The sequence below is a fragment of the Euphorbia lathyris genome, chromosome 8, assembly GCF_963576675.1.
Source record: "Euphorbia lathyris chromosome 8, ddEupLath1.1, whole genome shotgun sequence".
Taxonomy (NCBI): domain Eukaryota; kingdom Viridiplantae; phylum Streptophyta; class Magnoliopsida; order Malpighiales; family Euphorbiaceae; genus Euphorbia; species Euphorbia lathyris.
The window spans coordinates 69,332,773-69,351,312 of record NC_088917.1 but is presented as its reverse complement, the minus strand read 5'-3'; the positions used below and the strand labels follow the sequence as shown (position 1 = coordinate 69,351,312).

The 18,540-nt window shown below is 36.5% G+C and overlaps 1 protein-coding gene across 1 annotated transcript; it reads left to right on the top strand.

The window, feature by feature from the left end:
• The first annotated feature begins 4,079 nt into the window (after window positions 1-4,079).
• On the top strand, window positions 4,080-8,388 carry LOC136203081 (auxin efflux carrier component 2). The gene is made up of 6 exons (XM_065994133.1): window positions 4,080-5,400; window positions 6,732-7,023; window positions 7,099-7,184; window positions 7,279-7,436; window positions 7,950-8,026; window positions 8,141-8,388. The coding sequence occupies exons 1-6, from the start codon at window positions 4,158-4,160 to the stop codon at window positions 8,205-8,207; spliced, it is 1,923 nt and encodes a 640-aa protein (XP_065850205.1). The 5' UTR covers window positions 4,080-4,157; the 3' UTR covers window positions 8,208-8,388.
• Window positions 8,389-18,540: the final 10,152 nt, after the last annotated feature.

Genomic DNA, 18,540 nt, shown 5'->3' with positions numbered 1-18,540 from the left:
CTTACTCTTAAGGCCAAATCGCAATTGAGTGTGAGGCCTCAGGATGGGTATCGGAGGTCCGGTAGTGACAGTTCGTATGGTGGAAGAGCAGCTTCCAAGAGGAGTGATAAGGGGAAGAATAAGGCTAGTACAAGTGGGGTAAAGGCTCATATAGCTAGCAAAGCACCGATTAAAGATGTTAGGCCTTATAGGGGGCACTATCACCTCCTAGGGTAACAATCCATATGTGAAACCAGCTCCCTTCAAATGGTTTAGACGTAAAGAGCTAGGACACCGTTCTAATGAGTGCCCAAAGAGAATGAGTGGAAATGTGGTAGAGAGATATGAGGACGACTATGAGGAGGATGATGACGTTTGTTGTGAACCTATTGAGCATGAAGATGACGGAGGGGGGGGGGGGATGAGGATGCCCATGGTATTCACGTAGTGAGAAGATTATTGGTTTCCAACCGGATAGAGGAGGATCAAAGACACCAACTCTTTCGTACCTGATGTCTTGTGCAATGAGATAAGTGCAATATGATTATTGATAGTGGGAGCCAAAAGAATATCATTAGTGATGTTGCGGCTTGAAAGTTTGGTTTGGTCATGGAAGTGCACTCGAATCCCTATAGTGTGGGATGGATTAAGAGCATGGAAGAATTGAAGGTGACTCAAAGATGCAAAGTGCCTATTGAGATATGAGAGTATCGTGATGAAAGTGTATTATGACGTGGTAGACATGGATACTTGCCACTTGCTTTTGGGGAGACCATGGCAGTTGGACCGAGATGCTACACATGCCGGAAGGAGGAATGCGTATTGATTTGTGAAAGATGGTGTGGGGTATGTACTTACACCTATAGTGGTAGAGCTAAAGACAAGGAAGAAAGCTACTCTAATTGTTTGTCCTACTCACAAGGCGTTTATAAACGAGTGTGAGGAAAGCCAAATGGTTTACGTCGTAATGATTAAAGTAATGAAAAGCCGCATGAGGAAGAAGATGAGAGAGAATTGCTAGAAGAAGTGGGTCGAATGCTTGAAGAGTATGATGATCTATTTCTGAAAGAACTACCATATGGGCTGCCACCTCTAAGGGATATTCAACACCATATTGATCTAGTGTCAGGGGCTAATTACCAAGTCTCCCTCACTATCAAATGACTCCTAAGGAGAGCGAGATTATGAAAGAGAAAGTGGAGGAGCTAGTGAAGATGGGGTATGTGGGAGAAAGTATGAGTCCTTGTGCAGTCTCAACTTTACTTACGCCTAAGAAGGACGGTTTATGGCACATGTGTGTGGATAGTAGGGCCATCAATAAGATTACCATCTGGTACAAGTTTCTGATCCTGAGGCTTGATGACATGTTTGATCAACTCAGCAGTTCTAAAGTCTTTTCGAAGATTGATTTGAGGAGCGATTACGATCAAACTAGAATTAGAGCCGATGATGAGTGGAAGACAACATTCAAAACACGGGATGGGTTGTATGAGTGCTTGGTGATGCCATTCGGGATGACTAATGCTACTATCACGTTTATGAGGTTCATGAATCAAGTGCTTCGACCCGTGATTGGGAAGTTTGTTGTGATTTACTTTGATGATATACTTATACATAGCACGACTTTTGAGGATATTTCTATATGTGATATAACATATTGTCTAAAAAACATATATGTGATATAACAAACCATCTCTAAAATGAGGGTGTCTAAAAAAATTTCATGTGACATTTCTAGTCACGTGCAGGATCGAAGCCCTCTTCCTTCGATCTCTTCTTCTATTCTGAAACTGGGTTTGCTTTGTATTTTTTCTTAGTAGCTCCAGACTTCCAGCGAAATAAACGAGCTACTCACGAGCTAAACTCGTGAAGATAAACGAGCTGGCTCGTAAGTAGCTCGTGAACAAACGAGCTCCTATTCAAGCCGAGCTCGAACACGAATTTGAACTCTCGAGCTCGAAGCTCGGCTCAAGCTCGTTAACATTATACCGATCCGAGTTTGAGCAAGCCAAAGCTCAATTCATTTACAGGTCTAGTGGCATCTCTATCATAGACTGGTCTAAAGATTTAATGATAGAAAGTATTTCGGGTGCTATACATGTGTTCAATAAATATTTTTTGATTAAATGCTTTGGAAGAAAATATAAAGCTTTGTACACCGTTTTTATAAAGTTTTTCAGTATTTTTTAACTATTAGTAAGTGCTGAAGTTCCCAACTGAGTCTTATCTATCCGCTATGTTTGAACATTACACACCTGAATATAAACTTTAAAAGATAATCAAAGTTCAAGCTTATAAACATTTAAGTTTAAGGCACGAAAACCTTTAGTAGGGACGCTAATTTGTATAAATTTAAAATGTGTATTCATATCGTGTCGGTTATTGAATTAATGTTGAATAGAAACTAAAAATACTTGTGTCATTATAATCAAAATTAATCCGAATATGACCTAAACCACCTATTTGACAAAATTGTAATGTCAAATATTTCAAATATTGGTATTATTTAACTTGGCAAGTTAATCTTAAAAATCCTATAATTTTTGTGATTATCAGTTGAATTTTGTAAAGGAATTAATGAATCCTATATATAATATATAGAATTAAGTTGTTGTTTTAATTTTAAATTGTTGACCAAACACCTAAAACTTTCATTAAAGGAATTAATGAAAGTTTTAGGTGTTTGGTCAGACAATCTCATGTTTGCCTTTTATAACTGAAAATTAGCTTTTTATAAAAACAGAGAATATCTGGTTTTTGGAAAAGCAGTGTTTTCCAACACCAAATGGCATGTAAACCAAATGGGCACTAAGAAGCCATTGAATAAGGCCTAAAAAGATAATACTACCCTATAGTATAGTCTATAATGACTAATTCACACAATATTCACTCCTTTCTCATTACCTACAATACAATCAAAATAGACAAATTTCTAAAGTCCTGTAATATTTTCTAATAAATTTTCCATATTCTTTCTTGTTGAATCAAAGTGTATTTTTTTTAAGATGAGTTATCGAATGGAGAATTTTTAGGAAATGCGAAATTGAGAAAATGTGTGAAGTTGAATAAAACGACTTATAATTTAGAATAATGTGCATCATGTACGGACCATTAAAATATGTATTTGACGGATAAATTATTTAGTAGTTGGTAGCCTAAAAGCATCATGACGCCCCGGTCCTTAATTTTTTTTTTTCTTTTTTTGCATTAAGCTTTTGATCTTTTACACATTAAGTCCACGATCTTTTATTTCAGGTCAACTTAAGCTTCTGATGACCATAAAAATCACCGTTTAAAATAAACTCGGTTAACATAGTGTTATTAATTTCAAATGTATTCAATTTTTTTTTATTTTTAATAGTTCGAAAGCAATTTTGGATATGGGTAATGTGGTTTATAGAAAATGTATACACATAAAAAACATACTGTGTTTTGTTCAAGTTGGACAAAAAAAAAAAAAAAATTAAAAATCCAAATATTCCGTCAAATTTAAAAATTTGGTAATCTCTAATTTTTATATAAAATTAAAAAAAACGCAAAATCTTTTTTTAGAACCAATTGATATACAATTAATATAGAATGCGGAAACTTAAAATATATGTATTTTTAATAATGTCTGAAAGTGACTCAACTTGCCAACGTTATGAGTAAAATTGATCTTAGCTTGCAACATTAGAAGTAAAATTGCACCATTTTAAACGTTATAGGTAAAATTGCTCTTAACCGTCAACATTAACAGTATTACACCTTATCCTTTTACATGTATAATTTGCGCACACACAAAAAATCTAAATCCATCCTTAGAAAATTCTCATTATATTAAAATTACAAAGTCAAATTTTTTTGAATGAATCAAGTATGAACTATTTGTTATATATATATATATATATATATATATATTACTTGAAATTGAGAGAATCCTCTCTGTCTAAAAGACAACTTCTGCATTGGAAATATTTTGTTTTCTTCATCACTGTCTCTTTCATGTCTCCTCTATAAACCTACTTGCCTTCTTCCTCACCATAACTCCATCTCTATAATACTATTTTCCTCCACTTTCACATGATTTCACCTGCAATTTCACTTCAATTTCATTTCTTTATTCTCAATCCCCAATCTATTAATCTCCTCTAACTTCTTCTTCTTGTTCGTCTTCATCTTCATCTTCTTCCTTAGCCATGATTACTGGCAAGGACATATACGATGTTCTTGCTGCAATTGTTCCGCTATATGTTGCTATGATGTTAGCCTACGGCTCAGTCCGCTGGTGGAAAATTTTCACCCCGGATCAATGCTCCGGAATCAACAGATTTGTGGCGGTTTTCGCCGTTCCTTTACTCTCTTTCCATTTCATCTCCTCCAATGATCCTTACGCGATGAATTACCGTTTCATCGCGGCGGATTCTCTCCAAAAACTAGTCATTCTTTTCGCGCTTTTTCTCTGGCAAACGTTCAGCAAACGGGGCAGTCTTGAGTGGATGATCACTCTTTTCTCCTTATCCACTCTCCCAAACACTCTAGTCATGGGAATTCCTCTTCTGAAAGCAATGTACGGTGAATTCTCCGGCGGACTTATGGTTCAGATTGTAGTGTTGCAGAGTGTGATTTGGTATACACTTATGCTCTTTATGTTCGAATATCGCGGTGCAAAGTTGTTAATCTCCGATCAATTCCCCGAAACCGCGGGTTCGATTACCTCGTTTCGTGTTGATTCGGATGTCGTTTCGTTAAACGGGAGAGAGATATTGCAAGCTGATGCGGAAATTGGCGACGACGGAAAACTTCATGTCGTCGTTAAAAGATCGAGGACGTCGTCGATGGTTTCGTCAATGAATAAATCGCAAGGATTGAATTCATTAGCTTCAATGACTCCGAGAACGTCGAATCTGACCGGAGTAGAGATCTATTCAGTGCAATCTTCGAGAGAGCCGACGCCGAGAGCATCGAGTTTTAATCAAACGGATTTCTACGCAATGTTTGCTAGCAAGACGGCGACGGCGAGTCCTAAACATGGATACACGAGTAGTTTTCAAGGTGGGGGCGGGGGCGGCGCTGGGGATGTTTATTCGTTGCAGTCGTCGAAGGGGGCGACGCCGAGGACGTCGAATTTCGACGAGGAGATGATGAAGATTGGGAAGAAGAGAGTTGGAAGAAGTATGAGTGGCGAGTTGTTTAATAACTATCCGCCCCCGAACCCGATGTTTTCGGGTTCGGGGAGTAGTGGGGGGATGAAGAAGAAGAAGGAAGTGAGTTCAGTTGGGAATAATAAGGAACTTCATATGTTTGTATGGAGTTCAAGTGCTTCTCCAGTTTCGGAAGGGAATCTTAGACATGCTGTTAATAGAGCTGCTTCAACTGATTTTGGGGCTATTGATTCCTCTAAATCTTGTGTTCAACAACATGAAAATGCTGCTTCAAAAGGTAACTAACTACATCCAAAATTTGTATGATGATCGGGACCAGTCCCGTCCACTCAAATGATGTCACGTGGCATCATGTGAATGTACGGAACTAAGGTCCCCATCCGAGAAACTTTTTTTAATTTGGTCTCTATACTTTTGAAATTTTAGTATTTTACTTACTAAATTTTGATATAGTAATTATTGGTAAAAGAAATAGTCCGTTTTTAGAAAAATATAAATATACTATAATACACTGTGAAATGGTAAAATTTTGTTTTCAATACGTATCTAATGTGGAGCAATTTTTTACTCAAATAACAATAAATGTGGAGCAATTTTGGATCCGAATAACTTGGACTTTTACCTTGGCCTTGAGGGAGAAGTAAGGGGTACATCTTGTTCGGGTACCCTCAACACGGTGGACCCATCCCTACTACAAGAAGTATAGAAAGAGAGAGTATAGAAAGCTTCCTGCGCATTATCCCAAATTTAAGGGGTTCGATTTTTTTTATTATATAATATCTAACTAAATTATTATTTTTATTTATAGGTCAAAAATTAAGTGAATGTTATCTAAAGTTTAACTATTTAAATAGGGGTAAAATGTTTTATTATTATTATTATTTTACAGAATCTAATTAAATTATTTTTATTATATTTATTATGTCAAAAATCAAGTTAAAGTATTTTGGTATTTTATTTTGTAGAAATGTTATTTTTATATAAAAGTATTAATTTTTAACGAATATACTCCAATTTTTTTCATTTAGCACAGATTCCAAAATTGTTTAAGACGGTCCAGCTTACTACCCCACCTTATATTTAAGGAGTACTGATTTCACCCAGAAAAATGAAGGATTGGACATTTTTTTGTGCCCTAACCTAGACCAAAATGATGTCAATTTGGCATATCTTAGGGGCAAAAACAATTTTTAACAATTTTTTTTGCACCTTCAACTGTGAAAGGTTGGCTCCGCCACCAATTACACTAAAAATTGCTCCATGTTAAAACGTTGAAAATAAAATTTTAAGTTTTTTTTTTTTTTTACGTTTGAGGTATATTTACACTTTTCTAAAAGTACCAAAGTAAATTTAAGCTTTATTTCTTAAAATCCTTCATTAAAAGATCATCATGTTTAAGTATATATTGTGTTAGATGTACTTGGAGTTTATTAACACATATTATTAAGCTGAATATGACTAATAAAATAATACTCATATATATCACTTTATATGTGCACTTTATTCAGGCATATGATAGAATTTGTCCTTTATTCGTTTTTTTATTTGTATTTATGTGGAAATAAATTAATAAGAAAGTATATTATTTTTGTTGTTGAATAAATGCAGCTATGCAGCAATTAAGAGAAAACATGAGTCCAAGTCCAGCAAAGAGAATGAAAGGAGAAAATAACAGTGAGACTGATGTAGAATACGGAACAAAATTTACTGCAAATGCATCGCCTTTAAGTAGTTGCCAAAAGAAGATGGGATTTGAAGGAAATGCAGTAAAAAAACACCAAATGCCTCCAGCAAGTGTAATGACTAGACTTATTCTAATCATGGTTTGGAGAAAACTTATCCGAAATCCTAACACCTATTCAAGCCTTTTAGGAGTAATTTGGTCACTCGTTTGTTACAGGTAACATTAATTTTACGAGACAGTGCAATTTCAAATACATATTTTATTTTTTTAATTAACATCGGTGATATATAGGTGGGATATACAGATGCCAACAATAGTCCATGGATCTATATCGATATTATCTGATGCCGGTCTTGGAATGGCTATGTTTAGTCTAGGTATATATATTTGTTTTTTTTCATCAAATTTGACTATAACTTTTTAAATTTTGTTTTTGGATCAAATTGAGAAATAGTTTGAATTGTAAAACAGGTTTGTTCATGGCATTGCAACCGAAATTAATAGCATGTGGAAAATCAGTGGCAACCTTTGCGATGGCTGTGAGATTTTTGACTGGTCCGGCTGTCATTGCTGCTACCTCTATCGCTATTGGTCTTCGAGGACCTCTTCTTCATGTTGCCATTGTTCAGGTTATTATTACTTCTTAAACTTTCTTTTTACTTTCATTCAATTGCAGATTCAGAATTCACTAATAGAAAGTATTTATAGTAGTATATCGTGATTTATAGGTGTAAATTGATATTTTAGAGTGTTTTTATATAAAAAAATTAAAATCCGACACACAGTTTTCATAAAATTTTCAGAGTGGTCAATGGCTACGCAAGCCTTCATGAATCGGTCCCTATTTTAAACTATGAAAATTAACAACTACATGATAAATAGGGTTTGTCCGAGTAGTGAAAGGTTAATATCCAATTTTACAATCTACTGGTTGTAGCTCAGCTGATAATATAAATTGAGTTTGTGAGAAGAAAAAAATCCGCTCAATTTTCACTGTAAATTTTCATACTCGTAGTTTGCTATTTTAATTGTAATAAAAGAAACTAATAACAACCATCTTTTAATTACTGCATTAATGTTCGATATAATTAATCTCGTTTTTAAAGTTTGTAATTCTTAATTTTTATTTTTAACATTTACAGGCTGCTCTTCCTCAAGGGATAGTTCCATTTGTTTTTGCTAAAGAATACAATGTCCATGCCGACATACTTAGCACTGCGTAAGTTAAAATTACTTTTCAAATAATTAACGACTAATAATATTAGTAATAAGTATTTTTTATAAAAAAAAAGAAGTATATAAATTTGATTAATTTTGTTATTTTATTTTGCAGGGTTATTTTCGGAATGCTAATTGCGTTGCCCATTACAATACTTTATTATGTACTACTTGGAGTTTGACTTTAAACTAAAACAAGATTATTGTTGCTGTAAATCCAAGTCAATTAGCTCATAGAATTAAGTGCTTTTACTTTTACTTTCTTTTAAATAGAGATTTTTGGCCATTGGAAATTGTGGAATATACTGGCAGAAGTTTTCGTCGGTAAATGTAACATTTCTGTCGGTAATTTCACTCTATTAAGAAAATATAACGGATTTTGGCATCTTGCGGAATCTGTGATGAAAAAATCTGTCAGTGATGTTTAGTACTAAAAAGTTTAAAATAATTTTTAATATATTTTTGTAGCAGATCTTAAAATTATATTTTATCTAAAAATCCCACAGAAAGACAGTGAGCAGACCTTATTATCATAAGGTGAGTGAGTGTATGTTTACCTACTTTTCACCTCTTATTTGCCAGGTAGAGTTTTAGGTGTTTGGTTAGACACCTCCTGGTTGCATTTTACCGCTGAAAAGTAGCTTTTTATAAAAGCAGAGAACCTCTGTTTTCGGAAAAGTAGCATTTTACAAAGACAAACAGCAAACAGGAGCCAAACGGACCCTAAGTGGCGTTTGTTTCTATTTTACGGAACTGTTTTTTTTTTTGTCTTTAAATACTAAACAGGAGATAGAAAAGTGTTTGATAAAATTACGAAATAACTGTTTTTTTACAGAAAAAATAACTAATATCTACGGCTGATCAAAACTGCAAACATGAACCGCTGAAAGAAACGGCCTCACAAAAAATTGTGGAAAGCATAAATATAATAAAATTATAATATATAGTAGGCATGTGAATAGATCCAAAGCATATGATTAAAATTTTCTAAAGAAACAAAAACAAAAAGAAGAGGTGCAGGTTCAGTACATGGTTCCAAGGTTGAAGGTTTATTTTATTTTATTAAGGCATGTGACTCTAACAGTTAAATTTTTTAAAAATGAGACTCTGAATCTCATACGGGTTTTATCATAAAATAAAAATGATTAATTAAATAATTGTTTTTCAAGACAAAATTGTTCTTTGCATCTTAACTTAACTCTTTCTGATCAATTTTGAATATAAAATACCAATTTCCAAAATTTAGCTTTCAGTAGATCATACGCATTTTCTCAAGGTTAGATCTAATTGTCTACTCCATTCGTTTTTTTATAAGATACTCTACCATTTTATTAAAATATATTTGTTTTAAAATGTTACTTATGTTAAAAATTTGGCAAAGTCAAATAATGGGTTCAAATATCCAAGCCTGTTAAGTAATAGCAGTTAGACTTTAATAATTATGTAGTATTTGGTTGTTCACGGTTAGATTTAGATTTCTTCGAATATTAGAATGAAGCTTTAAAGTATCCTAAAGTTTAAATTTAATCAGTCTAAATTAATGTAAAGTTCACGTGAACACTGTTGTAGATAATCCATATGCTTACTATAGCCACATTTGTCTCATTAGAGTCATGTTTTCGTTCTTTTCTCCATTATTTAGAAAAAGTGACCCTATCCCTTAAAAAAAATAATAAAAAAAAAATTAGTCCAAAAAAGAAGGGTTAAGTGCAAAAATACCCTTAACATTTTGGGTCAGGATTAATTTTACCTCTAACGTCTAAAATTGTGCAATTTTATCCCTAATGTTGGAAGTGAATAGCAGTTTTACCCATAACGTTGATAAATTGGGTCAATTTGAGAAATAATTCATCAAACTGTCTTTTCGGTCATAAATGTTGTCATCTACACTTCACACATGCGTTATTTTATCAGTAACAAATCACAAACATATGTTGGGATGTGAAAAAAAATATTAAAGATATACTGTCTTTTGTAGGAATTAGACAAAAGTTTCAAAAAATTTCACCGAATTTATAAATATTAATCTCCAATTTTATTATTAAATTACAAAAAATATTATATCATTTTTTTAGAACAAATTGATATGCAATTGGTGCAAAATAAAGAAAAAAATGACTGTATGTTATAATAATGTCTAAAATTGATCCAATTTATCAACGTTAGGGATAAAATTGCTCTTGGCTACAAACATAAACATTAGAGGTAAAATTGTACCATTTTAGATGTTAGGGGTAAAATTGCTCCTGACCCAAAACGTTAGGGGTATTTTTGCTCTTGGCTACAAACATTAGTCTAAAATTTTTTTACGTTCGTTTTGACCCCCCCTCCCTTAAATCCTGGATCCGCCACTGAGCATGCACAAAGGATTCAGATGCTTCTTCTATTCTTTTCTTTGGCTCAGCTGAGTCATTCTGGACTTGAACCAGAGACCTCGTCTGTGAAGTAATCGCACCTAAGGTCCAACCAATTGGGAGAGAATCAAAAGATTCCTTTTCGGGAGCCATTCATCCTTCCCGAACGCAGCATACAGTTCGTCGTTGTACTGCGCTCTCCAAGTGTGCTTGTTCTCCACTTCTTCCTTACCATGGCAAGTCTTTTTGAAATATTCATATTTATAACAAGTTAAACCTAATTAAAGTGAATTAGAAAGCTCTATCCCCATCTCCTCTCCTTGTCGTCGTAGCCCCTTCTCACTCTCCAAAGTCTCGTCTCTCGTTCTTAATTCGTGGATCATCTTCTTTCCTCACACACAATTAAGGTTCATTCTCCCACTGTAACTATAACATAAACAGATTTTACGCTTCAAGAGATAACTCGTTTATTCTTTATGTCTTCCACCCCGACATCACCCCATCCGAGTTGTTATAGGCTTGTTTGATACTATAATGTAATATTCTATAGAGTGAACATGAAGGTGTTTGTTGGATGGTGTATATGCAACTCTTTTTGTATAAATTTATGAATTAAACAAATGGAGTAGCAGATTGGACAAATTATTGTAACCCTTTGGACCGACAAGTTCCGAGTTTGTATCTCTCTTCACTTGTGGTTGTGGATCAATCTAAAACCAACCATTTAAATTTTGATTTTAGTTTGAAGATTCAATGGTCCTATTATTCATATAGCTAGCATCATTTGGAATTTTGAGTACTATTATTTAAATAATTGAGACAGGTAGGGACGTTGAATGAAGGTAAAGATACAAATCTTTACGTACAATTAGTCTAGGTTTTTTGGGTTTTCCAATGATGAAGGAAAACCAATAATACAATAGAATATGTTGACTTAATATATTCAAATATGTAATATGTTCCCATCAAAAACAAAAATATATAATATGTTTATTAATTTGAATGGGTAAAGATATCCTTGAATACTTCAAAATTCTCATTAAGATTAAAATGTTTCTAACTATTACATTTATATTCTATTGTTTAGGTTTGCTTATCAAGTAAACTTAATGGATAAGGAAAAGAGTGTGACAAGTGTCCTATTGTGAGCCTTTGATCATAAGGGATTATGATCAATGGTGGAGATGCACTTGTGGTGTGATTGAGTGTGGTAAAGAACATAGTGTGTTGATAAGGCTCTTCTAGAATGTGCTAATAGGCCGGAAATGACGAAACAGCCCCTAGCTAATGCGAAAAGATGCATGTGCTCCTGGATTTGAACCTTGCGTGTAAATAAGACTTAAAGTCTTTTATCTGGCTTTGTACTTTATCATTTACTTCTTCAATCTTCGAGAAAAGAAACTCAAACGTCTCCCTTCCTCTCCTCCTCCATTTCGAACACCTTGCTTCTTCTCCCTGAAACCTTTCTTCTGTAATTGTTCATCTTGTGTTTAAATCTTCAATATCCTCCCTCAAACTAGACTTGATACTGGTTCTTCAAGCCTAGTTTGCTCAAGAGGAATCGTAACTGCGGCGAATGTTGTGCTTTGGTGAACAAATCGGCGAGTTGTAAGGCGGACAGAATCAGCATGAGGCGGATGAGGCTGGCCTGGACTCTCTCGCGGACGACATGGCAATCGATGTCTATATGCTTCGTTCTTTCATGGAAGACGAGGTTCTGGGCGATATGCATGGCTGATATGTTATCGCAGAAGAGGAGAGATGTAGTGGTCGGCGGTGAGTTCAAGTCTCGGAGGAGATTTATGAGCCAATGAAGCTCGCAGGTGGTGGAAGCCATGGCGCGGTATTCTGCTTCCGACGAAGACCGTGAGACCGTGTTTTGTTTCTTCGATCTCCACGAGATCAAGGCGGATCCGAGAAAAACGGCATACCCAGTCATCGATCTTCGTGTTTCTGTGCAATTTGCCCAGTCGGAATCCGTAAAGGCCTGTAGCTGATGGTCGTTGATGACGGGGAAGAATAACCCTAGCCCAACACTCCCTTTGAGGTAACGTAACACCCTCTGAGCTCTATTTTGATCTTCTGTGGTTGGTTGTACAAGATGTTGAGATAATTGATTTACGATGAATGAAATATCTGGTCTTGTATGTGTGAGTTATAGTAATTTTCCAATGAGCTGTCGGTAGGGTGTATTATCTGGTAGTAGAGTCTCGTTTTGGCTAGGTTTGTAATTTGGTAGTGCTGGGGATGAGGCTGGCTTACAGTCAATGAATCCCATTTCTTGTAGCAGTTCTAATGTATATTTTCTTTGTGTCATGTGGAGGCTGTGGCTGGTGCGAGAGAACTCAAAACCAAGGAAGTAGTGTATGATCCCCGGATCCTTGATGCTAAAAATGTCATTCAGACGATTCTTGACCATGGTGATGGCCTGCATGTCACTCCCTGCCAGTATAACATCGTCTACATAGACCAAAATTGCAGTCATGTGTTCTGACTTGGTTTTGGTAAATAACGAAGGATCCGCTGTGGATTGAGTAAAACCCATTTGTTTGATGGTTGCCGTGAGCTTGACATTCCACTGCCGTCCAGCTTGCTGAAGCCCGTACAGGGCTTTGTTGAGCTTGCAAACTTGCTTGCTGTGTAGCGGCTCGATCCCTGGAGGTAGAGTCATGTAGACATCCTCAGTCAGATCCTCATGCAGGTAAGCGTTGTCTATGTCTAGTTGGTGGATGTGCCAATTTCTTTTAATGGCTAGAGTCAATAGTATTCTGATGGTTGTAAATTTTGCAACAGGAGCAAAAGTTGCTGTGAAGTCGACGCCCTCCTGCTGGGTATACCCTTTTGCCACAAGTCTGACCTTATACCTCGAGACGCTACTGTTCGCTTTATGCTTTATCTTGTAGACCCATCTGCATCCTATGGGTCTTTTCCCTTCACATAAATCGACCAGATGCCATGTTTGATTTGCCTCTAGGGCCACTAGTTCAGCTTTCATAGCTTTTACCTAATTCTGGTCTGACTGGGCTTCTTTGAATGTTGCAGGTTCCTTGTGACAGGTGAGGTTGAGAGAAAAAACTCTCTTGGCCGGAGAAAGCTTCTCATATGAGAGGTGTTTGGAAAGAACATGTGGGGAATTTGTAAGACAAGGCAATGATGAACCTTGTATTAAGGCCAGATGATAATCTCTAAGATAAGTTGGTGTTCTTCTGGTTCTTTGTGGTCTTTCATTTGCTGGCTGGGTGTTTATATTCTGTGCTTCCATGGGTTCATGATTGTCTGTATGTACTGCATCCACATGCTGTGTTACTTCTGGTGTTCTTATTTGGATGTTTGTTTTTGGGATTTCTTCCTCATCATCAAGCATGGTTGCGATGTGCAACGAGTCTAATTCTTCCTCACTGCAAAATTGTTCTGTAACTTGATTTGCTTTTGAAAATGGGAAGTATTGCTCAAAAAAATTTGCATGCCTGGAAAAGAAAAGAATGTTAGTGTTTAAATTTAGGAGTTTGTATCCTTTTGTGCCATGCATGTATCCCATGAATGCACATCCGATGGCTCTTTCTGTGAATTTGCTCTTGTGTCTGTCTAGTGATGATGCATATGCTAAACATCCGAAAACCCTGAGATCCTCTGAGTTGCTTTTTTCTCCATATAACCTCTGATAAGGGGTCTGTCCTAGGATAGGTGTCGAAGGGAGCCTATTTATGAGATAGACAGCATGACTGACCGCCTCAGGCCAAAAAAATTTGGGCAAAGAACTTTGAAACATGAGTGCTCTTATGGTATTCATGATGTCTAAATGCTTCCTTTCTACCCTGCCGTTTTGTTGTGGTGTTTCTGGACATGATGTCTGATGTATGATTCCATTCGTAGCGTAAAAATCCTTCATGATGAACTCAGGGCCGTTGTCTGTTCTAATGAACTTTATGTCTTTGCTGAACTGTCTTTTGGCATATGCGCAGAATTGTTGTAATGTTGTACTTGCTTCCCCTTTCGTTTGCATTAATGTTACCCATGTATACCTGCTATGATCGTCAAGTATGGTTAGGAAATAACGCTTGCTAGAGTAAGATTCTATGGCAGGACCCCATATGTCCACATGTATTAAGTCAAAGCATTCTTTTGCTATGCTATGACTGTTTGAAAATGATGTCTTTTTCTGTTTGGCTTTTTGGCAAATGTCACATGGTATTTCTTTAGATGAATCAATGTCATTACAAGGTAAACCAAGGCCTTTCAGCCTCTCATGGGAGGGGTGGCCAAAACGCTGATGCCATATGATGGGTTCATAATTGACCCTAATAACCATATTTTATTTCACTAAAAATGGGCTTATGGGTTGTTAATTGTTATCAATTTAGGACTAAAGGACCATTATTGCAGATTTTGTGAAGAAAAATAGAAACAGCTGTCAAACAGCCCGTTGCAGGAAAAAGTAAAAGAAAATCTATAGACCAAAGGGCAATAGCGTGTAAAGAGAGGGAAGACAGCCAAGCAAAGAGGTGGGACCAGTGGAGATCTATCTTGCTGAAGAAGATTTGGGCCTTGAAGTGTTCAAGTGGCCATAATCTGTCAGAACGGTCTGCTTTAGTGTACTTTCTAGTATATTTTATGTTTCTTCCCTCCTAGTTAAATAGACTACTGTGAAAGGAGAGAGCATGACTTTTTGGAGAGCTGAAACTTCATCTTCCACGAGAGTTCTCTTTAATTTGAGACCTAACTCCATTAATGGGGAGTTATTGCAATTTCTATGGTTGTTCACTCATCATTATGAGTGAGTAGTCAACCGAACTGGTTAGGCCAGCAAGGGATGGTTATGTAAGTCTTCTATTTTCCTTTTTATGAATGAATGATGATATATGATGTTGTGTTTGATAAAGCTTTTACTCCATTGTTGTATGCAAGTATGTTAGTGTTAGATGAATGATAGGGAACTGCTTTCATCTTCATGGAACTATTTATCAAACATCCAAACCCCGAAGCAGGAATGTTAGGGGGTTGTATCAAGGGTTTTCTTAATAGAAATGATGTTTCGATCGTAATGCAAGAAAGAACCAACTTTAGGGATGCTTAAGGTTGTAGTACATCTTAGAATCTTAAGAACACACGAGAGTTGACTTAAGTGAGCTTTAAAGCAGAGACCTTGACTTCACTTTATGTCATTCATGAATAAATAGGATGTTTAGAGGCTGAACGTAACCTGTTCCGTCATGGCTTAACCTGTTCTCTCTTTTATTTATAACAAACACATTTTCTTAAACTGAATCTTTATCGTTAGTAGTTCTATTTCACCATATCAAATCATTTCTCAACTAAAGAAAATCACACACCACAAACACCCTGTTCTGCAAGGTTTTTCTAGTAAAAATTGGTCATCAATCCCTGAGGAGACGATACTCTACTTATCATTTTATTACTTGTATCTAGTGCACTTGCTAGAGTCTATTTTGAGGACAACAAGTTTTTGGTGTCGTTGCCGGGGATTGAAAGCAACAATTTTATCTGAAATTTTTTGTAAAACAATGTGTTTTTAATCTGTTTGTTCAATAGTATAGCCAAAGGCATGTCTTTCCTATAGTCTATGCATAGAGCTGGACCGCCAGCCTTTCCTATCGATCTTGAGTTAGAAAGAATGTGTAGAAGGAACCAGGCAGCAGCTAGACGAGCAAGACAAAGAAGAATGGCCGGAAGAGTACCAGAACAACCTGTTCAAGAAGAAGAAGGTGAAAACAATAATCCACCAGTCATGAGGATTAGAGACTATTCAAGACCTACCACTGAAGGGCACTCATCATGTATTGTGCTGCCTAATGAGGGGAACAACCTGTTCGAAATCAAGCCATCCATGATACAAATGCTTCAAGCTGTTGTTCAGTTCGGTGGATACCACAATGAAAACCCCAATGGTCATATTCAGGATTTTGTTGAAATGTGTAACACTTTCAGAAAAAATAGGGGGGTAGCCAATGATGTTATAAGGTTAAAGTTGTTTCCTTTCTCTGTAAAGGATAAAGCAAGAATGTGGTTGAAGAACCTTCAACCCGGATCAATAACTACTTGGCAAGTGATGGCTAGTGCGTTTTTGATGAAGTATTTCCCACCAAGGCAAGCTATCAAATTGAGAAATAAGGTTTCTCGTTTTATGCAAGAAGAAGATGAGTCGTTAGCCGAGGCTTGGGAACGTTACAAGGAGCTCTTGAGAAGGGTACCAAACCATGGCATTCCCATGTGGATGCAAGTTCAGAATTTCTACAATGGAGTCACCAATACCTATAAAATTCAAATTGAGTCCATTACAAATGGTAACCCTGAAGATCTTGAACCACAAGCTCTATATGATCTCATTGAAACGGTGGTCAGTACAAGTTACAATTGGCACTCGGTGAGGAGTGATGGGAAGAAGATTTCAGATTATGATGTTGTTTCAAAGCTGACAACTCAGGTGGAACAGCTTGTTAAGCAAATCGGCAAGATGAATGTGTCTTCCATTCACAGTGAACCTCCATTTTCTGATGAATGTGACTTTTGTGGTGGTCCCCATTTCAATATCAACTGCCCAGGAGTTAAACCGAGCAAAGCCAACCAAGAACAATGTCATTATGTTGGGTACAATCAAAGAAATCCACCCAATCCGTACTCAAACACATATAATTCTGGTTCCATGAATCATCCCAACTTTGAGTGGACCCAGCAACAATATCAGCAAGAACAACCTGGATACCAGCAGCAACAAAGAGGTCAATACCAACAACAACCTCAGCAACAATACAAACAGCCTGTTCAGGCTAAAGAAGAGGTTGAGTCAGATTTGAAAACCATGATGATGCAATTCATGAATCAAACTCAGGCTTCCATCAAGAATCTTGAGACTCAAATGCATCAATTGGCATCATCATCCTCATCCAAGGGAAAGGGTGTCATTCCAAGCAATACCGAGCCTAATCCTAAGGGAGATGTCATGGCTATCACATTGAGGTCTGGTAAAGAAATCTCTACCCCTATTAAAACTAAAAAAGTTGTTGATGTTGCAGGTACCTCAAAAGAAGTTGAAACTGTTAAGGAACAAACTGTTCCAGAGGCCACCAAGCATGTTGCTAAAGAACATGAGCCTATTCAAGTTCGGGAGGAACCTGGGGAGAAGTATATTCCACCTCCTCCCTATGTACCACCTGTTCATTATCCAGCAAGGCTTGTGAATCAAAAGTTGAAAGAGCAAAACTCCAAAATCCTTGATACATTGAGAAAGTTACACATCAACATTCCATTTGTGGAAGCTCTAGCTCAGATGCCAAAGTATGCCAAGTTCTTGAAGGATATTCTGTCCAATAAGAAAAAGCTTGAGAAAATCTCCATGATCCAACTGAATCGAGACTGTTCCTCAATACTGCAGAACAAGCAGCAGCTTCCTAAAAAGCTCAAAGATCCAGGGAGTTTCTCAATCCCTTGTTCCATTGGTAAATTGAATATTGAAAATGCATTGTGTGACCTTGGAGCTAGTATCAATCTCATGCCGTATTCTGTTTATACTAAGCTAGGCTTGGGAGAACCTCAACCAACTAGGATGTCGATTCAATTAGCAGATAGATCTGTATGTTATCCTAGGGGAATTATGGAGGATGTGCTAGTTAAAATAGGAAAATTCATATTACCCGTGGACTTTATTATCATGGACATAGATGAGGATTTGCATGTGCCCATCATTTTAGGGAGACCATTTTTAGCTACGGGTAGGGCCTTGATAGATGTTGAAAAGGGACAATTGTTTTTAAGGATAAATGGTGAAGAAATAATTTTTAGGATGAATGAGGCCATGAGGCGTGCTAACTCAAGTGATGATACATGCTATTTTTTGGATGCATGCCACACCTCGTCGGTTTTGCAGGACTATCACCAAGACACTTTGGAAACACTGCTGGGGGAAGAAGTGAATATCTGTGAAGGAACAAGCTGTTCCCTAGAAACAGCAACAAAACCACCACTTCCACCAAACACAATTGGTCCCTCACACAAAGAACCACCTGATATACCCACCCCCAAAAGGTGGCGTGATAAAAAGATTCAAGGGAAGGAATTCCATGAAGGGCAGAAAGTGCTCTTGCATAATTCCAGGTTGAGACTGTTCCCTGGAAAATTGAAGTGCAGATGGTCTGGACCTTACATT